Raw genomic sequence first — 26152 nt, 5'->3', positions numbered from 1 at the left:
ATTGATGTTGTTGTGGTCCTGGCATGCAGCTTTAGGGGTTCACACCTCTCTTGTCCATGCAAGCTGTGTTGCATGCTCCATAGTGCTTTTGCCTCCACCAAGTATTGGTGGCATTGTCCCTGATTTCTGCCTGAAGACCCTGAGGACTTTCTCTGCTGCCCTATTTGATATTAGCCAAACATTTGTATTGACATAGGTATCTAAGTATTGTGCCTTACTGTTGCCTTCAGTACCTTTGTTTTCTTTGTGTCTTGCTGTTTCTTTGCAGCAGCCAATTCTAGTCCATTGTATTTCTTCGCGCATGCATTGGAACGACAGTACCCAACCTCACTAGCCCAATGGCCATGTTGGGAGGGGCTCAATTATAAAATGATCCCCAGAGGCCGTCTTGTGTTGATGTTCTGGCTTCCTGCATCCGCTGGTGCCTTCCCTGACAGCCTGGGTATATTCTGGCCGCCTTCAGCTGGAGATGATGAGCCGTCACCACTGACATTGCTGTCTACATTGGAACTGGGTAACCATACTCTAGTCTCAACGTCGGTTCAACATTCTGTTATTGGGGGAAATTCAATTAACGTCCCCATGCTTAAAAAATGTGAACTTGTGTAATGTAAATATTGCTGATATAAAGCGCTCCAATGCCTTATGGTTGAGTTTATTGTATATAAAAATTGAAGAAAAATGCACAAAGAGGTCAAAGCAAAGCCTTAAGATAAAAAGAAGACAAATACATACCCATTTAGGGACTGATATTTACAAAGTGAAACCAGAAAGCCTCGATTAATTACGTCTTAGCTGTTTAAATTGTGTGACTGTTGGCATATATTTTATTTCACAAGCACTTTCAAATATGTGATTTCAGAATACCAGCTGTACACAAACGTACTGTGTTAGATTTAATAAGCCTTAATGCTGCTCGATATTGATCTGGGACGCCTACAGGGTTCACATAACAACTGTCTTGCCTCTTACTTTACTAATTGCACTGTCACTAGTGCAGGTTCTGAGCATGAAGGGTTCTATGCCCATGTTTAAAAAACTACCACTTTTAATATGTACTTCTCAGTGTAGAGCTATCATTTGATATATTAATGTCAACAATTCCACGTGTTAATGCAAAATGTTCATGGCTCGGCTCGTGCACAAGCTCCAAGAGCCAAGGCAGAGCTTTTGCTTGGCTGTCCGTTGATAATTTGTTGGATCGATCACCTCAGGGTTGTATAGGGAGTTAGAGAGGTGTCATATGAGATATCACCACCAGGCATATCTTCATGCAAATATGTAAGGCTTTTGCTGCTTCCGTCTATGTAGCATCTCAAAGCTTTGAATACGTTCAGCCGCGGTCAGTGCAGGTACCAGCAGTGAGGTTGCGTGAGGGCGGGGAGATTTCGAGGGACGATGCAGAGGGACAAGGAATTATTTATTTAATTTTCCCTTTCCACTGCGATCCGCCCGACATCCTTGCCCCCGCCATATTACTATGGCGGGTGGACCGCGGCGGATGGAAACACCGTCCGACGCTTTTCCGCCCCGGTCGCCTTGCGGCCGGGCGGAAAATGGTTCATATGGTGGCGGTGTCTATTAGACACCGCCAGCCATATTATGATGGGCTCTTGGAGATGCCTTTTGGAAAAGCATGCTGTCTTCACTTTGGGGGCCCATTGCAGGCCCCCATGGTGAAGGCGAGGGCGGTGGGTTCACATGGGGGGTACCTGTGGTACCCCCCTGCATTTGCATACACAATGCGGCAGGCACCGCGAGGTGCCTGCCTGCTGCTTTGTGTATGCAAATGCATACCATGCATTTATGACATTGCGGCGGGTGCTGGTGTAAACACCGCCCACCGCAATGTTATAAATGCATGATGCGCCCGCCAGTTTGGCGGGCGCATCATAATTGGCATGGCGGGACTGCCGCTCAGGTCGCGGGCGGTCCCGTTTTCCACGGGGATGGCGGGTGGGCAAAGTCCGCCCGCCATCCTAATGGGGGCCTTACTATTTCTACTAATCTTTTGTACTGCTGTGACTGAACTTCTTGTTTGCCTAAAATTGCTATGCCTCAATTTCTTTCAGAGGTTGGTCCTTTCTGTTCTTATTATGTACCCTTATAGCATGGTGTTACGAGTTGTGTATTTTAACTTGATTCTAAACTTTGAATTACCTGTCTAAACCCTAGCTACTAATTCCTAGTCCTTATTGTGTAGCCAAAGGTGTTAGGCTATTAATTGGAATTTTATTGATGTTGTTGTGGTCCTGGCATGCAGCTTTAGGGGTTCACACCTCTCTTGTCCATGCAAGCTGTGTTGCATGCTCCATGGTGCTTTTGCCTCCACCAAGTATTGGTGGCATTGTCCCTGATGTCTGCCCCGAGACCCTGAGGACTTTCTCTGCTGCCCTATTTGATATTAGCCAAACATTTGTATTGCCATAGGTATCTAAGTATTGTGCCTTACTGTTGCCTTCAGTACCTTTGTTTTCTTTGTGTCTTGCTGTTTCTTTGCAGCAGACAATTCTAGTCCATTGTATTTCTTCGCGCGTGCATTGGAACTACAGTACCCAACCTCACTAGCCCAATGGCGATGTTGGGAGGGGCTCAAGTATAAAAGGATCCCCAGAGGCCGTCTTGTGTTGATGTTCTGGCTTCCTGCATCCGCTGGTGCCTTCCCTGACAGCCTGGGTATATTCTGGCCGCCTTCAGCTGGAGATGATGAGCCGTCACCGCTGACATTGCTGTCTACATTGGAACTGGGTAACCATACTCAAGTCTCAACGTCGGTTCAACATTCTGTTATTCGGGGCAATTCACTTAACGTTCCCATGCTTAAAAAATGTGAACTTGTGTAATGTAAATATTGCTGCTATAAAGCGCTCCAATGCCTTATGGTTGAGTTTATTTTATATAAAAATTGAAGAAAAATGCACAAAGAGGTCAAAGCCTTAAGATAAAAAGGAGACCAATACATACCCATTTAGTGACTGATATTTACAAAGTGAAACCAGAAAGCCTCAATTAATTACGTCTTAGCTGTTTAAATTGTGTGACTGTTGGCATATATTTTATTTCACAAGCACTTTCAAATATGTGATTTCAGAATACCAGCTGTACACAAACGTACTGTGTTTGATTTAAAAAACCTTAATGCTGCTCGATATTGATCCGGGACGCATACAGGGTTCCCATAACAACTGTCTTGCCTCTTACTTTACTAATTGCACTGTCACTAGTGCAGGTTCTGAGCATGAAGGGTTCTATGCCCATGTTTAAAAAACTACCACTTTTAATATGTACTTCTCAGTGCAGCTATCATTTGATATATTAATGTCAACAATTCCACGTGTTAATGCAAAATGTTCATGGCTCGGCTCGTGCACAAGCTCCAAGAGCCAAGGCAGAGCCTTGGCTTGGCTGTCCGTTGATAATTTGTTGGATCGGTCATCTCAGGGTTGTATAGGGAGTCAGAGAGATGGGGGGCTTGGGGGGGGGCAGCCGACCGCAGGGAGGTCCCCCCCCCCTGGGCTGATTGGGAGGGGCTAGTGGGGGGGGGGTCTGCGGACCGCCAGCATTGGGCTCCTTTTGGGCTTCTTTTGGGCTCCCTTGGTTCCTACTGAAGGAGCCCAGTTATATATTCCCCTGACTCCTCCTCCCGGCCACCATTTTAGGCTGAATGACCTGGTGGCCGGGAGCTCATTAGTTTAATTGGAAAAATTTTGTTGGTTTGTTGTTCTCTTAGTCATGTCTGGAGAAGACTACCGCGTTTTGGAGGCTATTCGTCTCCTTAGTGAAGCTGGGCGTTTGGACCTGGTGTTGGGTGATGTGCCTGGGGTGTCGCGTCCTCGGCGGCAGGCCTCGGCACGTGTTGCGGCGGCGGTCGCGGCTTGCGAGTCGCCTAAGAGGTCTCGCCGGGAGGCGGTAAGTGAGAGGGGTCGCCCACGCTCTAGGAGAGTGGTCCCCGAGGTTGGGGCCCATTCTGAGGGAGGAACGGTTTTGGCGCGCGAAGCGAGTTTAGAAGAGGGAAGGGCGGCGGCGCCTCTGGTGACCGAAGGGTTACCGGTGAGGTCGCTTTCGGTCCCCGCAGCGAGGGGCAAGCGGGGTGGAAAGCGTGGAGGCAGGAAACGTTCCGCTTCTGCCTCCGTTTTTCCTGACGTGGAGCCGTTAGCTGGCGGGCCGGCGGTTGTTGCGCATGCGCACGCCGACATCATCGTGCCTCGTGCTGGCGGTGACGACGGTTTGCTGGTTACTGGGCATGTTTCTCAGTTTGTTGATTTGACTGGTGTGGGGGGGTCAGAGTGTTGTTGAACAGGTGGTGCAAGTAGAGGCGGGAGCGGGGGCCGGGGGTGATCTTGTCTCGACTCCGGCCCGCGTTTCTGGGGATACGGTTCCTGTTCGAGTTGTCTCTGGAGGTGGGGTACAGTCGGGCCGTTGTTTTCTGGGTCTGCTTTTATGCCTTATAGCCCCCTGTTGTTTTCCCCCCCTGCCTCTACCCGGGGGGAGGTGTTGTCGGTACTCAGTGGTTCGGTGGGGGAAGGGGAGTGGGCGCAGATGGAGGGGAGGGTAGGTCTGCGGGGGCAGGAGCCTGATCGGGGTTCTTTGGGGGTACAGCAGGAGGTTTCTGGGACGGTTGGAGGGTTTTCTTCTCTACAAGAGGATGGTGGTAGGCAGGTGGGTGTCAGGTCTTGGGAAGGTCTGGATGTTTTTCCTTCTTGGGCTGAGGGGATACGGGATGCAGGCAGGGCTCCCACTACTAAGGGGACTGATATGTTGAGTGGTTTTGGGGGTACTTTGAGTTTTCCGGGTTTGCCTGTTGGGGACAGATCCGTCAGGAGGTTGGAGCAGCTTCGGCCTGCTACTCGGCAGGGGGGTCATGTTGGATTGGTTTCGGGTCCGGCGTCTAAGATTGTTCAAGAAATGTTGGACTGGAGTAGTGGGGGCGAGGATGTGCAGCCGCCCCTTCAGCGGGGGTTACCTGTTCAGTCTGATATGGCCGTTTCGCAAGATTCTGGCAGTTTGCAGTTGCAGGATTCTAATCTTTGTGTGGCTACTGGGGTTGATAGGTTGGGTCGTTTTGGTGCTAGAGGTCCCGGCACATCAGTTCGGCCTTTCTCTTCACAGGTTGACGAGCGTCATGGAACGGCAGACTTGGTAGGGTGGAGCGCGGCCCAGTTACACCGAGGAGAAGGGAGGGTGGAGCCTGGCGCGGCATACCCCGTACCGGCGAGGGACCCCGTCGTGGTCAACTTAAGCAGGTCGGGCGCGACCTCGTTGGCCCCAACGTCTTCGTTTCAAAATCTCGGCGCGGCCAGCAAAAGCAGGTCAGGCGCGTCCTCGCTGGCCTCCACTTCTCTTTCCACAGGTTTCGGCGGGGTCGGCAGAAGCAGACCCGGCGCGTCCTCGCTGGCCCCAGTGTCAGGATCTCTGGATATCGGCGGGGTTGGCAGAAGCAGGACTGGCGCGTCCTCGCTGGCCCCAAATGTTTCATCTCATCAAAAAAGGGATTCATCGTTGGTTAATGTGTAAAAAACTGGTCAACGTTCGGGGGAGTACAGACGGGTTCAGTCTGCTCCCCCGCCTCAGGTGTCGGTACGGGCTGGTAAGGCCCAAGTTGGTTTCAAAAGCCCGTTGAAGGTGTTGGCCCCTCCGAGGTTGGAGGAATCCTTGGTTTTAGATTATGATGATGAGAGCCCTGAGGAGGGCGAGATACGTGCTGGGGGTACAAGGGGGGGGCTTTTCACGCTTCTGATGATGTTTTGCAGACACCGGTGGTGGTACATTCGGAAACTACAGTATCAAGACCTCATCGAGAGAGCGGCCCCGCGGTGAGGGTTCCTCGGACGGGTGAAAATGTGGAACAGTTGGCATGGAGAGTGAGGCAGGCCCAGCCTCCGTTGTTGAATCCAGGTGAGCTTACTGGGCCGCGAGCAAAACCAATGATGGTGTCTGTGGGTACGGGGGGGGAGCCTCCTTCTGAGAGTGTGGACCTGTGACTCCCATCAGTGGAGTGGGTACCACTGACAGGGGTGCGGGTTCTAAGGTGGATTCTGGCACTGTTACTGAGCCCATGGGGGTAGGTAAAGACCCCCCACACAGTAAGGAACTTAAAATAAAGAAATTGCCTTACATGGGTGTCACAAAACCTTTGGGCGCCCATTTAATGCTATCTACTAAGGAGAGGATCTGGAAAGGGGAATATGTGGAACTGTTCAAGCTCTTACATAGGGAGGTTCGATCCAAGGAAGGGTCTAAGGAGGAGGAGTACGAGTTGGCCAAGCGCCCCAAGGTGCCTTTGACCATAGAAAATTGGACTGCGGCATTTCTTATATATGCCAGCGTGTACTGTGAGAAGTTCCCGAAGCGCTGTGTGGCGCTGTTTAAATATATGGATGTGATCAGAAAGGCACAGATTACGGGTAGTGGGTATGCCTGGTCCAAGTATGACGAAGAATTTCGAGCCCGGATGGCTTGGGATCCTGAGGCAAAATGGGGGGAGCTGGATAATGATTTGTGGCAACACACGATGGGGGCTTCTGCTGGTGGGAAGACGATTTTTACGGCCAGTGGATATCCCTTACCTTCTCGGCCCTTTCAGGGGAAGCCCACCCGGGGGGGGGGTGGGTTCGACAGCATCAGCCCTCCCTGCAGATGGGACATGTTGGGATTTTAACAGAGGTTATTGCCCCAGGGAGTATTGTAAGTTTAAGCACGTGTGCTCCCAATGTGGTAGAACACACCCTCTTGCAAGGTGTTGGGGGCCCCGTGTTTCCGGGGGCAGGCAATGGTCACAACAGTCAGGGAATTCCCCGGGTCCTGCCCAGCAACCTCAGCCTAACAGGGGGGGGAAGAACAATTCTGGGGCTGGGCCCAAAGGCTCGTACGCCAGTTAATCACTTTCACTTGGCAGTGGCCTTAAGGGGTTATGAGGATGCCGAGGCCGTTAAGTTACTGTTGGATGGTTTTCAAAAGGGTTTTCGTCTTGGTTACAATGGGCCGCGGGTGCGGCGGTGGTCAAAAAACCTGTTGTCGGCCAATGAACACCCCACTGTGGTACAGGACAAATTGGACAAAGAGGTGTGTGAAGGAAGGATGGCGGGACCATTTGATGATTGGCCCTTGGATAACCTTATCGTGTCTCCCATTGGTGTGGTCCCTAAGAAAGAGCCTGGGCAGTTTCGGTTGATTCAACATTTGTCATGGCCGGAGGGCTCGTCGGTTAATGATTTCATTGACGGCGAGGCTGCCTCAGTATCTTATTCTTCGGTGGATGTGGCTATGGCCTTGGTTGTATCTGCCGGCACTGGTGCGGCAATGGCTAAGTGTGATATAAAATCTGCATTTCGTTTGTTGCCAGTACACCCTGAGGATTGGGAGCTGTTGGGTATTCAATTTCATGGGAAGTGGTATGTTGATAAGGCCTTACCAATGGGCTGTTCCATGTCCTGTGCATTATTTGAGACTTTCAGCACCTTTCTCCAATGGTTTTTCACCAATACTTCAGGGCACCAGCTTGTGACCCACTACCTGGATGATTTCTTTTTTGTGGGTGCTCCCAATTCCTTGGCTTGCCAGAACGCTTTGAGAACCTTCCAGACTCTAATGGATTTTGTGGGGGTGCCGTTGGCACCGGAAAAGACAATGGGCCCCTGCGCGACCATGTCTTTTTTAGGTATTGAGATTGATTCTAATGTCATGGAGGCACGTTTACCAGAGGATAAAAAAGCAAAGATGATAGACCTGTTACATGCTATGTTGCGTAAGACGAAGGTAACAGTCAAGGAAGTCCAAGTGCTATTAGGCCATCTTAACTTTGCTTGTAGGGTGGTCAGGGCAGGGAGAACCTTTTGCAGGCGCCTGGGTAGGGCGCTATCTGGTCAGTTTTTACCTCACCATCACGTCCGTCTGTCAGCGGGTGTTAAGGAAGACTTGAGGATGTGGGTTTCCTTTTTACACTCATTCAATGGCATTCCTCTGTACAGAGAAGAAGATTGGGTTTGGGACGTTCAAATCTTTTTAGATGCTGCAGGCAGTGATGGTTTCGGTCTCTACTGGCAGGGCAGATGGTGTGCTGAACAGTGGCCTGCTGCATGGAAGAATGGAGGCAGGAGTATTGCTTTCCTTGAGTTATTCCCCGTAGTGGTTGCTCTGACTTTGTGGGGCCATGAGTTTGCTCACAAAAAAGTGCTGTTTCGAATTGATAATAAAGCTGTGGTGGACATTATCAATCGGCAGTCGGCCAGGGATGCTCAAATTCTGAAGCTCTTGAGGGTCTTTGTGTTGGGGTGCTTGAAGTATGACATCAGTTTTAAGGCCTTGCACATTCCTGGGGTGGACAATGACATTGCGGATGCTTTGTCTCGTTCACAGTGGGAGAGATTCCATGGGCTAGCCTCGGAGGCGGACAGGATGCCGACCCCCATGCCAGAACGTCTGTGGACTGTAGGCGAGACAGGGTTTTGCAGTTGGTGGTAGGTTCACTGGCTGTTTCTACTAGGGCGACGTATGAGTTAGCCTGGAAGGAGTTTCTGGAATCTGGGGCCGTTTGGCGTGCTCCGGGTTGGAGACGATGTGAAGACGTTGTTCAGTTTATTCTGCTCTTGATGGACAGGGGTTTGACACGCGTGACCATTGCTGGGAAATTGGCTGGCATTGCATTCATGGGCAAGTTACTGTGGGGTTATTCTCCTTCAGCGGGGGAGGTGGGTCGGCGTATGTTGGAGGGTTGGTCTAGGGAGAGGGGTCGGGAACAGATGGTTCGCCAACCTTTGTCTTGGCAGACATTAGCACGAGTTTTACAGGTTTTGCCCTCAGTTTGTGTGGACGAGTTTGAGGCGTGTCTTTTTTCCACCCTCATGGTTTGGATGTTTTTTGGTGCTTTCAGAGTTTCTGAGTTGTTGGGCTCTAAACTTGGTTTTGGGGTGGGGTGGGGGGATGTTCGTTTTCACGACTCAGGACTGCACATTTGGTTGGCTCGGGCAAAAACGGACCAACAGAGCAGGGGGAGGGGCGTTTGGCTGAAGGCACCTTCTCCCTCTGAGACGTGTCCTTTTAGGTGGGCCAGGAACTTGAGAGAACGCTCGGGGGCCGCCATTGAGGGCCCCGTTTTTCAGCACCAGGATGGTTCCAGGGTGACTGAGTACCAGCTGCGCATGGTGTTACGTAAAGCGCTGCGTTTCTTGGGCCTGGATGAACGCCAGTACGGTACTCATTCTTTCAGGATTGGGGCGGCTACTGAGGCCCACAATAGGGGTTGGTCGCAGCAGGACATTATGTCTTTAGGCCGTTGGTCCTCCAACTGTTTTAGGCGCTATGTGCGGAATGTTCATGCTCCGGCGCCTGCGGATGCTAATCTTTCTTGAATTTGATGCTGCTTTTCTTTTCCAGGTTCGGTGGCTGGCCCCCGTGCATCGGTCATGACGATTTGGATTGTGGGACATTCCTTCATTAGACGTGCGGAAGCCCAAGCTATAAAGAGTTATTTTGGTCCCACACTTGGTTTTAATTCTCGTTTGTTTAATGTTGTATGGAGGGGAAAAGGGGGTATGATTTGGAGGGAGCTCATTCCGGCCTTGAATTCCTGGTTGGTTGGGGGTATTTGTCCAGACGTTTTGCTCTTACATCTCGGGGAAAATGATCTCTGCGGGGTGAAGGGGGTGGTTCTCTTGAGAGCCATGAAGAAGGATCTTTCTCTCATTCGTCAACAGTGGTCGGGCTGCCATGTGTTATGGACAGAATTGGTCCCTAGGAGGACTTGGAGGGGTGCGCTGAAGCCTAGGGCAATTGATAAGGCGCGCAGGAAGTTGAACTTGGAGGTTTCCCGTTTTTGTAGAGATCTGGGTTTTGGGCGGGTGTCCCATAAGGACATCCGTTATGACACTGTGGAGTTTTTCCGTGGTGATGGTGTTCATCTGTCTCGTATCGGGATGGATTTGTACTTATTGGAATTGCGGGAGGTGCTTTCACGGTGTTTGAAGATTCAGAACTTCCTGGGTTGAGGCCTTTTGGTCTCTGTTGGTTCCTTTTGCGGGGCAGAAAGAGGGGAGGGTATTCCTTCCCCCCCTCTTTTCTGGGTGGCGGAAATTGGGGATTCTTTGTCAGACGGTTCATGAAGGTTGTTGGGTTTTTGGTAAATTGGGTGATGGATGGAAAAGTTTAAATAGTTGTTTCGTGGGGTGGTTAAACGGTTTGGGTAATGTAAGTTGTTGGTGGGCAATTTTTGGAATGTAACGTTATGTTTTGGGTTGGGATGACGTTTAAATGATTATGATGGTTTTTGTATTGTTTGAATTGTAATGATGTTGTACTGGGTGGGGGCGGGGCTTGTGACGTATTAGGGGCGGGCCTGACCTTTGGGGTTGTAAGGAAATATTTTAATTAGTGAGGTCTAGTTTTGTGAGGCGTTTTGCCAGGGTTGTATTATTGTGAATATGCACCTGTTTCAATAAAAGCGGCCTTTTACACACTCTCAATTTTGTCTGGTGTCGGCTCACCCCCCCTCACCCCTCCCTCCCAAGGGGGGCTTGGGGGGGCAGCCGACCGCAGGGAGGTCCCCCCCCCCGGGCTGATTGGGAGGGGCTAGTGGGGGGGGTCTGCGGACCGCTAGCATTGGGCTCCTTTTGGGCTTCTTTTGGGCTCCCTTGGTTCCTACTGAAGGAGCCCAGTTATATATTCCCCTGACTCCTCCTCCCGGCCACCATTTTAGGCTGAATGACCTGGTGGCCGGGAGCTCATTAGTTTAATTGGAAAAATGTTCCCTCCCTCCCTCCCTAGTATTCCTTGATCTTTTTTCATTCTTCTCGGGTCTTTTATTATTTATTTCTTTTTCGGGTCGTTTTTCCGGAACAGGTGGATATGGGGTTTTGTCATTTTGTTACTTGTCGCTTGGAACAGGTGCCGTGCGGAAATTGGGGATTCTTTGTCAGACGGTTCATGAAGGTTGTTGGGTTTTTGGTAAATTGGGTGATGGATGGAAAAGTTTAAATAGTTGTTTCGTGGGGTGGTTAAACGGTTTGGGTAACGTAAGTTGTTGGTGGGCAATTTTTGGAATGTAATGTTATGTTTTGGGTTGGGATGACGTTTAAATGATTATGATGGTTTTTGTATTGTTTGAATTGTAATGATGTTGTACTGGGTGGGGGCGGGGCTTGTGACGTATTAGGGGCGGGCCTGACGTTTGGGGTTGTAAGGAAATATTTTAATTAGTGAGGTCTAGTTTTGTGAGGCGTTTTGCCAGGGTTGTATTATTGTGAATATGCACCTGTTTCAATAAAAGCGGCCTTTTACACACTCTCAATTTTGTCTGGTGTCGGCTCACCCCCCCTCACCCCTCCCTCCCAAGTCATATGAGATATCACCACCAGGCATATCTTCATGCAAATATGTAAGGCTTTTGCTGCCTCCGTCTATGTAGCATCTCGATATGTTTTATTATTAAAAAGCCAAAATGTTGTCTTTTTCCATTTTCCTCTTATGAGTTCTCTCTAGTTCTTTTTCAATCCTGAAATTATTCCTTAATCCCTATTTTGCTTTTGAAGAGCTTTCTTTGCTTCTTCTATTACTGTGATGCTTTCCTTCCCCTTTCAATTCTCTTGAACTCGTATTCATTTTGTTCCACTTCCTTAAACTAATCTTTTCGTTTCCTTTAGCAATCGGGAACTCCGTTTATTCTTCTCCTTTGTTTTACATTTAGTTAATATCTTGAGGCTGTCAGTTGAAATAGTCAGAGGTCAGAGCAGGTCCAGCAGGATAAACAAACGAAAGTTAAGCAGACCCTTTCGGAGGGGTGGGTGTCTTGCTAGCAGGGGCTCTGCTGTTGCTTCTCTGCCTGCTAAAGCCGAGGTTCGCCTGTCCTTCGGTGGGCGGGGATACTGTGCAGTCCGACCGAGCAGTCCAACAGGCAAGACCTCCGAAGAGCAGGACATGCACGAGCCCTAGCCCCTAGGGGATGCCAAATATTACACAACACCTGGTGGCCCGTTTGCCTCTGCCACAATTTCCGAGCCAATCCATCCCCGCAGTGTGGTTTTCAAGGCATGCGCTTTCTTTCCAGCTTCCCTTGGACACTTAGTAAACCGTTGCGAGCACGTTGATCCCCTTGCATTTTTCAGCTTGTGTGTGTTTGTTCGTGTTTGAACATGTGTCCTCGCACAACTGTACATGAATCTTGAGCAACCTGAAGCTGTTCCAAATCCCCCCTCCTCCGCCCTCTCACACACACTAAACTGGGAGTGGTTGTGGCACCACGGCTAGACTGCTGCGGACGTTGAAACTAGGGAGCCCAGGTTCGAGTCGCGGCGGCGGTACAACCTTCTGTGATCCTGGGCACATCAAATAACCTTTCCGTGTTTCAAAATAGAAAATGATTGTGTAACAAGTCGAGATCACACCATACATAAAACTGCCAAAAAAATTAAGTATTTGCCGGTGTACCTCCACTCTTCCTGGTTCGCTATAGTCAAATTATAGAAAGCGTAAATTAGCATTTCAATTCAACCACATGTAAAAGAGCTTCCAGGCAGTGTCCGTGTCCTCGCATGGCAATGAATCATGTTTTAAATTTCTGGCTAATAAGAGCCTGGAGGCAGCGCTCTCCCCGCAGCCCTGCTGGTGGCCTTATCAACATGTGTGTTGTTTTAAGGGGCAAAGCCGGAAAGCCACGCCTGTCAGTGACAGTTTCCAAGAGGTTGAACTCTGCTCCTCGTCCTCTTTCTCTCTCACACACACACTTCTTAATCCCTCTCCCTCCAGCCCGCCACACTCTCTATCTCGTCCCCGCCCACTTTTCTCTCGCAGCCTCTGTTTTTTCCCCCTCTCCCTCACTCTCTGGAGGAGGCGTGCAGACTCGGCTCGTCTGGAGGAAGCTTTCAATGTGGGAAACGCAGCGACTTGCACTTTGTACGGAAGGTTCTGAAGAATGCAACTTTAACTGCACTTTTTTCACCGCTTGTTACCGGAGTGTGAAATGGCAGCCCGAGGGATATCGTGGTTACGAGATCAGAGGGACGACCCTGTAAGGTAGGGTATGGAAAGAGGCGCTGGTTTGGGGTATAGCACTAGGGGAAGAGGCGCTCGTGTGAGGTGGGCATTGGAAGAAGGGGCGCTGGTTTCATGTAGGGCATTGGAAGAAGGGGCGAGAAGAAGGGGCAATGGGTTGGAGTAGGGCGTTGGAAGAAAGGACGCTGGTCTGAGGTAGACATTAGAAGAAGTGACGCTGCTGGTTTTATTTAGGGCATTTTAAGAAGGGCCACTGGTTGGAGGTAGGGCACTGGAAGAAGGGGCGCTGGTTTGAGGTGGGGCATTGGAAGAAGAGGTGCTGGTTTGAGGTAGGGCATTGGAAGAAGGGGTGCTGGCGTGAGTTAGGGCATGGGAAGAAAGGGCACTGGTTTGAGGTAAAGTATTGGACATGGGGCACTGGTTTGAGGTAGTGATGGGAAGAAGGGGCGATGGTTTGAGGAAGGACATTGGAAGAAAGGGCACTGGATTAAGATAGGGATGGGAAGAAGGGGCGCTGGTTTGAGCTAGGGCACTAGAAGAAAGAGCACTGGTCTGAGGTAGGGCACGAGAAGAAGAGGCGCTCGTGTGAGGTAGGGACACGGGAGCAGATAGCCCGTTTAAAGCATGTTATAGAAGCAGGGGTTCTGTGTGAGGCAATGAACTGAAAGCGAGCAAGGGCGTTCGTGTCTGGAATGGCATTGAACGCAGAGACGTCTCTCTGAGCTACGACATAGGAGCAGAGACTAGTGTAGCAGGTGCAGTGGCACCGGTGACCTCCGCGGGGGGGGGGGGGGGGGGGGAGGGGGGCACAGAACCTGAAGTATAGTTCCATCCTACCCGTTAATTGGAGAGATGGCGGCATAATTTTTAGCTTGCACAGTTGCTCATTACATCTTTGCCACGCCAGAGGGACATGGAAAGCAGTGATGCTCGTCTGAGGCAGTACGCGGGGAGCGGGTACACAAGTGGGAGGTAAGGCACTGGAAGCAGCGACGTCCAAGGGAGGTAGGGAATGGGCTGCACTAAAAGCACGTGCGGGTCGAAGATGACACCCTGGTGAGCTAAGGCACGAGAAGCTGTGACGTCCTTTGGGGGTTGCTGGTAGGATACAGTGATGCTAGATGCTAAGCAGGTGTTCGGGGTAGACAAACAGAAGGGGAGGGCAGCGAATGACCCAGGCTAGAGCCAGCCACTTGCAAACGTTGTAATAATAGCGAGGAGGCTTATTTTTTATTACATATAAACTTCTCTGCTTCACTGTTAAGTAAGTGCCTTCTAAAAAGTAGATCGAATTCCCAAGGTCACACTGCAAAATGCATGTAGTCCATCCACGAGCCCTAGGCAAGGTGGCCTTGTTTACCTGTTCGCCGCGCGCCTTCCCCCCCCAAAAAATGAATGAATGGCACGCGCTACACGAACAGTCGTGCGCACGATAACCCCAGGCGCTTTCTCTCCCCTTGCAGATGACTCCGGCCATGCGAGACACCCACTTCGCCCGCAGATCCGCCTGAATGTTGAGGACCATGACCGAGGAAGTCTTCGCCTCAGCTTTCCTGAATGTCACCGAGAGCACCTTCCTGTCCAGCGGCTCGTCGGCGGGGAACGCCACAGCCAAGTGCTCGCTGACCAAGACCGGCTTCCAGTTCTACTACCTGCCGGCCGTCTACATCCTGGTCTTCATCGCCGGCTTCATCGGCAACAGCGTGGCCATGTGGATGTTCATCTTCCACATGAAGCCATGGAGCAGCATCTCGGTGTACATGTTCAACTTGGCGCTGGCGGACTTCCTCTACGTCCTCTCCCTGCCCGCCCTCATCTTCTACTACTTCAACAAGACCGACTGGATCTTCGGGGACGTGATGTGCAGGCTCCAGCGCTTCATCTTCCACGTGAACCTCTACGGCAGCATCCTCTTCCTCACCTGCATCAGCGTGCACCGCTACTCGGGGGTGGTGCACCCCTTGAAGTCCCTGGGGAGGCTGAAGAAAAAGAACTCCATCTACATCAGCGCCCTGGTCTGGTTCATCGTCATCGCTGGGATTTCGCCCATCTTATTCTTCTCCGGCACGGCCACGCGGAAGAACAAGACCGTGACCTGCTTTGACACCTCCGCGGACGAGTACCTGCGGAGCTACTTCATCTACAGCATGTGCACCACCGTGTGCGGCTTTTGCATCCCCTTCATTCTGATCTTCGGCTGCTACTGCATGATCATCAAGGCGCTGATTTTCAAGGATATGAACAACGCGCCGCTGAGGAAGAAGTCCATCTACCTGGTCATCATCGTCCTCACCACCTTTTCCGTCTCCTACCTCCCTTTCCACGTCATGAAAAACCTCAACTTGCGAGCCCGGCTGGATTTCCAAGCCCCGGAGCTCTGCTCCTTCAATGACAGGGTCTACGCCACGTACCAGGTGACTCGGGGGCTGGCCAGCCTCAACAGCTGCGTGGACCCCATCCTCTACTTCCTGGCGGGGGACACCTTCCGCCGGAGGCTGTCCCGGGCCACCCGGAAGGCGTCTCGGAGGAGCGAGGCCAACGTGCAGTCCAAGAGCGAGGAGATGACGCTCAACATCCTGTCCGAGTACAAGCAGAACGGGGACACCAGCCTGTGAAGGGCCCCCCCCGGGCTGCCTGGCTTCTTACGGGTAAAGTAGCTCGCGCTGAAGCCCGCGCGGAGCCCCCCGCTGGCCGCCCCGTGCGCGCGTGCGAGAGCGGGCGGCGCGCGGGCTGTCAGGGTCACAGACAAGCACTTGCCTTTCAGCTTTTGCTCGAAAGAAAATCGCAAGGAGTGTGTTTCCTGCTGACAGTTTGTGCCCTCTCCGGCGTGCTAATTAAAGCACAGTAGTTTATAAAAAAAATGGTTGTGCACTACTTTGGTCCTTTTAAAATGTCACCCTCGTGCTGAGGAGTCTGGTCATCATACGGAGGCTGACTGGCGGGGGGAAGGGGGCCTCCGCAGCCAGCTCACCCCTCTTAACACCCGAGGCTTATTTTGCAGACACGCTTGAGGATGGGTAAACTCTAAAACCGCAGCGAGGGACTTAACTGTTGCATAATTGCTAGAGAGGCAGGCAGGTTTTAGGATGTGCAATACTTTGTTTTTTTATGTAAGAAGAGATAACCGCAGCTCCCGGAGTGATTAACTTGGGAAGGGACGGGTTAAGCTAGCAGGCCGAAGATGGGTTGCATAGTGAGGCGGGAGGCCTTGCTGGAAGTGGGAGGGGGCAGGGGCTGAGAACATTACGCAGCTATTTAATTCAAAAGGCATTTTAATCGGTTTTGTGAGGCTCTCCTAAATCATTGTGTTCGTCTTCTCTCCACTTCTTTCATTCGCTTTGTAATCTATTCATTCACCAACCACTAACTATTTCTCACATTTTATTTTGCCGCCCACCCCTTCCATAACACTTTTTGAGCCCGCCACCCCCATCCCTACGTCTCCTTCGTTTGCTTCGCATTTCTCGTGGCCATACCCTCCCACGCATGGTCTAATTCTTTAGACCTACATGCGAATTCATAGTATATTTGGTTACGTAAAATATGTTTTAGGCTATTACATAATTCAAGGGGAAAAAAGGGCATTGGAACGACTATGTCACCTTTCTAGACTTCTCTGTGTTTAAAATCTGTAATTTACAGGAATTACGTAATAAATATGAATTCAGAAAGATAATTCATAGGAACGGGATCCCATTGGATCTATCTATCTATCTATCTATCTATCTATCTATCTATCTATCTATCTATCTAATGTCAGTGATGCCCTGCTGCTGAAATATTTGAGAAACATGGACGTCATTTACGGTTCGATTCTTGACTTGCCACCCCTAGCACAGTCTTTGCAACCCTTGGCCTGGCCAGGAACACAGGGGCAGCTCCTCCTTATGGACTTCAGCTGGGGCTCCACTTTACTTGTTTTCCATCATTTTTTTTACACTAATAGTGAAAACTGTTATATTATTCACTATTGATGTATTAAAAAATGGAGTACAAATAGCTGGAATATGACCCTGTCCTGCAGCTCAGGCAATAAAGCATGGTTTTAAATGTATGTTGTGTACATGCTTGTGGGTGAGAGTGTGCTTATGTAAGAGACTGTTCATGTGTGAATGTATATGCATGTGTAAGCATCTATGTGTGAGTGAAAGTAAAGGTCAAAGGGGGTGTGATGTCATTTCCGCTACCCTAGGCATTTTGGTGAATAGACGTCCATGTTGAAAAACTCACTCATTGAAAAGCCTTTCTGTTAAATTTGGATTTCAACCTCTGAGAAGACTAATATCTTTCAGCCTAATTAATCTCTAACCCTGACATGGAATAAACAGAACTTCCAAAGGAACTGTCCATCTTTATGGAGGGTATTTGCTCGATGGTTATTCTCCCCAGGAAACATAAACATCAACATATTCTTTTGTAAAATCAGTTTCCAATTGAATGCTGAACATTGCAGAGAGCAGCTGCAAAACCCCTAATTTCTACAGAAAAAAGATGCTCCCAAAACAACTTCTAATACCTGTATTAAAATCAATCAAATTGAAATAGTTAACCACTAGTTTATTTTCGTTTTGGCTAAGTCTGCAGCCTACCACGCCGTAAAGTGACCTATAAACTCAAGACCTCACTTCTCAATGGAGTCAGAGAATCTTCATGGCCCAGATACCCTTAAGGGTGACAGTGCTGCACTATATAAATGCTGATTGATTGATAAAGTCCATTACTCATCTTAGGGCTTACTCTATTTTCTACCCTTTGTTTTGAGCTGATCACTTGACAGAAAACAAATTACAGTGAAATGTATTATAACCCAACAATTGCATGTTGGACCTCCTGTGATGTTTACAAACCACTCTGTCTTAGGTCTTGTTAGATTTTTATCATGCCACATTAAAACCTTAGTGCTTCTATAGGTCGATAATGCATCAGTATCTGTCAAATATAATAATGTGAGCAATAAAACATGTTGTAGGAAGCATGTATAGGAATGCAGCAACATTCTTATATTTATAACTAGTACAATGGTCAGATTGAATGTTACTATCATAGAACAGCTAAGACCGCATTAATACTCTACTGGTCCAAGGGATGTAAGGCCTAATGGCTGAGATTTTAGCTCACTGGACTCTGTGCTCTAGTTCTGATTAAATATTTGTGTTTATAACTTACACACACAAATAAAATATGTTGGCATAAATCCTATGTAGACATCCCCCGAAGACTAATATGTTGCTTATTACCACAGTACAGTCTACGAATCTGTACCAATCAAGCCATCTTCATGCTTCACACGTAGAAGGCACATTTCATGAGATTGCGCTCCTTTTCTGGTTAAATACTAAAGCCGGGTGTTTGAAAGCCTTACTCATGAAAAAAGTCTTTAATAAACCAGACATAAAATTAACTGACTTTAATGTGCTATCACCATGGTTAAAAGGGAGAAGGGGGATCATGCCCCTCTCAAGGTTGGTCCCACCCTACATTTAACAATCTAAAGGACTATCTATCTATCTACCTATTTATCTGTCTGATAAATAGATATATGTATAGAACATCAGTGCAAATAAATGTAGCCAAGTAACTCATTAGTTAGTGTACACCAATTTTGTTCAATTATTACTACAGCGCAAAGGTTACATTCCATGTTGTTAGCACATTGGAGCTTAACTGCCTCAGAAAACCCAATTTAATGAATCACATATTACATTCTAGATTCATTTCACAGAAGAAAACAAGTGGTACTATACTGATGAGTCATAAAAATTGCAACTCCACCACACTGCACACATGTAACCCCTTGTGCTCGTGCAATGCTAAATATTTTTTTATAACCACCACACTTGAACAAAACAGCATGGAATACACCATACATGCACATTCACTAATTGTAAGATGCTATTCATTGCAGTTTGTGAGGGGTGGATTGGCATCATGGCTTGTTCAAGACTCTGCATCCTGATACCCTGGCCCCTCCCCACACCCAACAATGGTTGTACATATCATATTTCACTCTGTGCTTCTACATGAAGGTGTCGGTTTGCTTCTATATCAGTGCTTGCGTACTGGATGACCATGGGTCCGGCCGGGTGATAAAAATATGTGAGTCAAGAGTCTGTTTATTGGTTATACAGTGAGATACATCTGATAATTTACCCATCTTAATTTTCATTTTATATATCCTTATTGAGTCATTTCTTTAGACATTTTGGAAAGGTGTTTAACTAATGTTGAAACCACTCGTAGACTTAACTTAAGTGGTGTGCAACAAAACATAATTATTTTCCGTTTAAATCCCACTCCCAAACAGAACTCGAAAAAGGAAACGGTGTACAGACCAACTCCGACAACAACATGGCATCCTTTCAGACAGCGGTAGCAACACTGTTCAGGTTACTTAATAAGCATTGCAGGTTTGACATTTATTCAGTTCAGTATTTCACATACATAATGATTTTCAAAGAAAAGTGGCACATTTTCATGAATATCTGCTTGTATTCACATGAACAAGAGCATACGTGGATATTTGTTATAAGAATAGACAGGGAGTCAGACATATCTTTCCTAAAATGGTTGCACCGAACAAAACTACCAGTTCTCCCCAACTCCCATCTCCATAGAAGGCAAACAGGTTTTCCATACTGTGGATGAAAAAAATCGTATGAAGTCGCAGAAAGGCTAGAAGCGACATTTCAAGGTTATTTCTTTTTTTTTTAGCAGAGCTATCCCCATCTCAATAGAGAATCACATACTAATATCCAGGATAACCTATATATTGCATGTTTTATACATGTTTTCATGTTTGCCAGAGTTTAATGCCTTGTAATGCATTAGTGAGACATCATTCTTGTAGATCACTCCTGTAGACTGCACAGGTCTGGTGTCCTATCCATTTATTGTGTGGTACATTTCATTGGTGAAATGTGGAATAAAACACTAAATATGCAATTTTGTGAAATGCAAATTACACAATAGTTTATTTCATATTATATTCTAGTAGTGCTGTTTTGGTGACCCTGTTAGCATCTGAAATCAATTGGCTGTTAGTGCCACGTTTATCATTCCCTCAAAGCAATTCAATTGCACTTGAAGACCATAGCACACAACCTTATTAAGCAAGGTAATCTCAGTCTCTCTGGTTTTAGCTGCATGTTTCTCGTTGTCTGCTTTTTATTTTTTCTCTCTCTTTTTCTCTATATTTTAGCTCTCTGTTTTTCATTTTTCAACATGTCTTCTCCCTCTTTTTTCTCACTTATGCTCCTCCTCCCACTTATTCTGTCAGTTTCTTGTTTTTCTGTTGCTCTCTAGTTCTTCATTCTGCGTCTCTCGCTGTTTCTCCCCCTCACTCTCTGCCAGTTTTTCCCTCTCACTCTCTCCACCCCTTCGCTCCACATCATTTTTTCAGTTTCTCTCGCACCACTAGGGGTAGATGAAATATTGGGGCGAATTTCGGAACCGGCCAAATTGAATCTTTTTTTTCTCCTCCTACAAAGTGGAATAAGGATTGCTCTGCTGCTCCATGGGCGTAAAATAAACACATAACGAATCAGTTTCTGTCTGGAGCACTCTGTGGGGTCAGCATTGTACTTACCCTAATGATAATTCATCTCTAACAGTGCTCATAAAAACTACTTTCCCTGGAGTAAAAGGTGTGTGTAACACCTGACTGTAAGATCCTCCTGAGGCTCTGGCAGGCAGGCACTAGGAGCAGGCTCCTCTGATGGGTAACTTGTTTTCAAGCACTGACATTGGGTGTCAGTTTAATTGGCTTAATGCAATTACCATTTAGGTAATTACACTGTCTGTGCCCTAACAGTGCTGGACAGTAGAGGAATTCCTCATACCATGCATCCTTTACTGTGCGGAATGAAGATTTTTTGGGCCGCAGTGCATTTTACCTTTAATTCAATTTGTGATAGGCGGATGCAAAATCTGCAAAAATGGGTGGAATCGCTGTACTTTGCTCATTTTGTTTATCAGGTATTATAACAACAACAAAAAATGGAATGTGTTGGCTCTTACTCTCCACCTGTGTCTGTTTTTCAAACTTTTCTGTCTTATTTCACAATTTCTTTCAATTTCTCTGGTTTTCTCCCCAGTTTCGTTATTCTTTGTCACTACTGTCTCTATTGTGTTTTTTTACCATGGCCCAATTGGAATTAAATATCTAGCAGGAACACATTGACTTCGGAGGGTTCAACCCTGACTCTCCTCCTGCTGAAGATTGACGATATGTCTAGGAGGAATTCTGGCAGATAATGGGGAATAACTGTGCGAATCCATTATGATATTCCAGATTCGTCAGTAATTACCCATTTCTCGAGAGACACAGACACCAATGTGCAATCCAACATTTCCAGTTATGCACATACACTCAGTGAGAAGGTTCAGCCTTTCAGCTGTCATAGTGGGGTTTTCAACTCATATGAGTTCCATTAATTAACGCCCAGAGGGCAAATAACAAGGAAGTTCTTGTTTTAAAATCTTTATGGACATTTAGAACAAAAAATGGTGCTTAAGCAAGATACACAAAAACCTGCAAATGCTTACGGTTAAATGTGGCAATGGCATGATGGAAATATAAAACATACATTACCATTCAGTTCTTCCAAAAGTATGTTGTTTGCCCCCGATCACGTGCTGGAACGGCTAGGTCTGCTTTCCCCACTCAGATAAGTCTTTGCAGAAAAGTGTTTTTCCTTTGTTATAGAGAGCAGCTAATCAGTTGCTAAAGGCACTTTTAAACTGCAGCGCGTTTCTCTCTGCTCTTCACACTGGGCAGAGCCCTTTCGGAGGATTGCTCGAATTCTCTGAATAGCTCGCCCCCCCCCCCCCCACCCCTCCTCCTATAGAATTACTTCTGACCCTGCACGAAATCTGTAGGAGTGCGTGGTCTGGCCACGTGGTAGGCTGGTTCTGGTTCGTTCTTGATCTCTGTCAGGTTGAAGGAATGCGCTCAGCCATGTTCCTTGGATGTCTGCCAAAACGTAAACATTCCTCTCTGCTTACTGAGTAGCCGACAGATTTGGCCTAATGCTTTTTAGCAGCCATGGCTCAGTTAAATCTGTGCGAACAGATGTGTTTCGCAGCACAGTGGGCGCAAGCGTTGTTCTAGAACGAGCTCCCTTTCGTTTTGGCATGTGATTTTTGGTTGTTCAATTACCTTGACAAGCATCCTTCTGATGGCCTTACTATGCAGGGAAAAAAACGATAGTGGCGCAGGGACAATAAATAATCATTGACATTGTTAAGTGTTATTTAAAATGTGAAGATGTTTGAAAAAGCTTGGACCGAAGCAATATTTGTGCCTGTGTTTAACAACTCATGTCTGTTTTAACTTTGGCAAATAAAGCTTGAATTGCACTGCCAACTCATCTCAAGCACCTTACAATTCTAGTGCCAAAACAACTTTAAGAGATCCATGTATGAGAAAAGATCGTGTCCCACCGAAATATTTTTTTCAGAGAACCATTGCTTAATTTGTGCTGGTGGTGGTGGGCAGCAGCACTTATTATTGGGGACCTGGATTCATAGTTATCATCTGACTCTTATCCAGAGCAAGACGGAAAGGGCAGACAAGTGGGAAAGAAGGAGTAGGAGAAAGATATATAATCAGTGGCAAAGGAAAGAAATCAGGGATGATAAACAGGAATGTGATACGAGTCAGGAAGTATAAGGTGATAGAAGAAAGGGGGCTGAGGTGGAATCTAGGCATTACAGCTTTGGTATCCCTCAACACCAGCATTTAACAGCGGTGGACTTCTAAAGAAAACGGTGGTTCTGCTCACTTACGTTTTTTTCCACATATGAAGTACTATGCAGAATTGTCAAAAATTATAGACCTCTTTGTTATGAACCCCACCCACTCCAAACTGGGATTATCTTGAAAGAACTGGCCCTTATTTCATGACAAATCTTGTAGCTATGGGGATATTTTCGAATAAATAGTGCTTGCACGTATTAAAATTCCTGCACATTGGAGCTGGTAATCTGCTTAGCCTACTGCCCCCACCTACAGGTTGATTTACGCCTGTCTTTCATTAAAAACAGCATGTGTTTTCTAAATGTTTTAAAGTACAATGCACTCATTCAGTCACACCCCCACCCAGCTTTCATGTCCTTACCTGACCACGCCAGACAAGCAGATTACAATGCAGCATAGTCCCACTCCAAAACCTGGATTTAAAAGTATTCTAGGTGATTTTATTCAGAACTGGGTCACAGCTGCTTGTAGTAGCCTTAATTTAAATCCAGCTAGCTTATGTTTTGAAACGAAATATAACACAGGTCGTCTATGGGAGTCTGTGCTGCAGTGTCACAGCAGAATTCGCACTGTGCCCAAATACACCTGATAAAGAATTCCAATAGGCAGTGGTGGCTGGCTCAAGTAAATGTAGTGTGGCGGGGCACGGCAGGGGGAAGTCGACTGACAACAAAATGGGCATTATGTATGTATTTATTTAATTGTACCTATTCCATCGTCCATCGACTCCCACCCCCCCCCCCCCCTCCCCACTTCGCTTACCTGTGCCGGCCACCGCTGGAAATAAGAATAGACTATAGACTTTCTCATAAAAAATACAGAAATTGTCATTGAATTTTTGGGTATAGCCCCACACACACTTTTTCACATTATCCCTGTTTAGTAAATTGCGAGGTGCAATTTGTGGATAAATAGTAATTATTCCTGTAGAGACCCCAAAAACCTGTAAATGACAACTGAACGGCAGCAGCGAGAAAACTGGGCATCTCTATTTGAAGATTCTTTCAGAAATCACATTTTTGGTGAAAGCTAGCAAAGCTTACCTTAGAATGTGTTGAAAGATAACACATTTAATTCCTTTACAGTTCCAGGTGATGTCAATCTCGATCTTTATCAATCAGACACTTCAGAAGCCATGGCTTGAAATACACAATGGAACCCATTCTGCTGTATTTTAAGTCACTTTTTTGTCTTTAGAAGTTAGATGCCCAAATAAATATAGATTTTTGAAAATAAACAAATACCTCATATTTCTAGATTTGTTATTTAAAAAATTTTGGACAGAAAAGTGTACCCCAGTCAGGCCTTCACACCATTCTCCACCTCTTTAGGGCAGTCTCTTCCTACCATCTTTGGGTTTTAAAATATTTCATTGACAGTGCTAAATCTACATCCTTTAGGCTAATCTGCCACACATATGAATGATTTCCAGCCACATTAAATTTAATTCGAACATCAAAAAAGCATAATCTTCACTTTTTTTTACTTTTAAGTCCTAAATGCCTGTTTTTGTTGGAAATGCAGTTACAAACTTGCCTATGTCCTTTAAGTCAACTACAACCAAGCACGATTAGCTTCTACTTTACTAACATACCATTTTAAATTAGTGTGGAATTATAAGACATAAACACTATGTGCTGTTTTGATATCTTAAAGAAAATCTCGCTCCATTTCTCAGAGGCAGATAGATCTAATGAAAGTAACACTTAGACTAGTGGCCTCCAACCTTTTCAGTAGTAAGAACTTCTTCTGATCAGTGCAAATCATCGTGAGTTACTAAAGGCCATGCAACACACACAATATTCCCAGAGGCCCACAAGGGCCAGCTTAGTTAAATTTAAGCCTAATTTCCATGATGTCGATATTGTGGTTTGAACAAAATGGTAGGAGTTCCCTAGAAAGACTTAAACAAATGACACATGATTTGCGTTGTCACCATGCAGAGATTGTTATAAGCATTGATGCCACATGGGTGTCAGTACCCGTTCTGAAACATGTCAAAAGACAGTACTGTCCTCTGAGACATATCTATCAACCATAAATGGTGCATCATCCAATATCACCACAACGTCTGTCCTTTGACCTAAAAATACATTAGTTGTGTATTCTAGATGGTCTCTACTTTTCAGGCATATGCTCTTCCCTAGTTGCTCTCCTGTGCCAGAACTAAATTTGGTGGAGCAATAGGCAGTTTGTTTGGAAAAACACCTGACAAAATTGTCTGGCCGTAGAACAGTAGATGAAGGGTCAACCGCCACACAGCACTGTGCAAAGATGGGGTCGTGAGATGTCTTTGATACCACAGCGCCTGGGACATCTGGTGCATTGGGTAACTGGGAATTGTATGCAGAAACTGTTGAGCCAATGTTAGGTAAGGGTAAAAGAAAAGAACAGAGGTACTCTTAGCAATGCTGAGCAGTATGTCAAGCTGCTCCACATGTTAGGTTATTGGGAGAACAGTCTGGGCTGGATGTGGCCCCAGCAGAGTGATGAGTAAGAGACACCCTATTAAAGTGTTTTAGGTCAGGAACTCTCCTTTCTCACTGACCATGAAAGCACTGTTACAATTGGCCTTTCCCTACTCAGCTGTCGTCTGTTATGTGGAAAAGGAATGCCTTCCTCTCTCAGAGCCCTCCTGACACTGAATAACAATACTCAAGAGTGGTCTTAAAATGATCTCTGAAACATGGACCACGCAAGGTGCAAGGAAGGGTGGGTTCATTAAAATGCAGCAAATAAATCCAATTGAATAGATTTGAAAGAGGGCAAAAAAAAGCAGACAGTTTAGCTATCACAAACACACATACACATATATATGTTGAATACCAAAACTGTAATTCTAAACTTTCACAGGGGCCATTAAACAAAAAGAAAAATAGAAGTACCTCTCGTAACTTGCAACCTTTAGCTGGTCCCAGGCCTGACACTGGTTGTGCCCTTCCTGCACTGCAGTATGCAGATACAAAGACCACAGGAGTCCCTGATAAAGGCTGTTGTGCCCGCGATCCAGCCGCACAGAATAGCAATTTTAAAGTGCGGTTGCAGGTGGCAGAAGGCAGGCGGCATCGTATCCAGTGGGCAGTCCAGTACTGTACATGCTGGGCTTTCTGCATTGACATCACCCGCTCTACCCTGCCTACTCTATTCAGCCAATGGGAGCAGCTGGTTTGGGTGAAAGAGAGTCATAGCCAAAATTAACAAAACAATAAGGACAGCAATTAAAGGGGCATTAAAAAGAGGCAGTGAGCTACTCGCGGTGTGAGCGAGATACTGGTAGCTTGCGATCGACCGGTTGGAGAACCCTCACTTAGACCCTCAATATAACTTATGTGGAACAGGTAAGGTGTTTACCACAGGTGGTTAATAACATAAGCCCAGAGTGAGGTATTCATCACATGTGTTAAAAATCTCCTA

At 47.0% G+C, this 26152-nt stretch overlaps 1 protein-coding gene across 2 annotated transcripts in view; it reads left to right on the top strand.

Annotated features, from left to right (window-relative positions):
- The first annotated feature begins 12795 nt into the window (after positions 1–12795).
- P2RY1 (purinergic receptor P2Y1) overlaps positions 12796–26152 on the top strand; it is a 104009-nt gene continuing 90652 nt past the window's right edge. The window contains exons 1-2 of one of the 2 annotated variants that reach the window (XR_015300971.1): positions 12796–13002; positions 14445–15629. Coding sequence is in view for 1 of the 2 variants with exons in the window: in XM_086944158.1 (XP_086800284.1) it covers positions 14493–15596 (1104 nt within the window). In the remaining variant the exon portion in view is untranslated. Of the gene's footprint in view, positions 13003–14444; positions 25615–26152 lie in introns of those variants that run through there. The other variant, XM_086944158.1, reaches the window with a different exon arrangement.

This window comes from Lissotriton vulgaris, chromosome 11, assembly GCF_964263255.1.
Source record: "Lissotriton vulgaris chromosome 11, aLisVul1.2, whole genome shotgun sequence".
Taxonomy (NCBI): Eukaryota; Metazoa; Chordata; class Amphibia; order Caudata; family Salamandridae; genus Lissotriton; species Lissotriton vulgaris.
This window is presented reverse-complemented; position numbering and strand designations above follow the sequence as displayed.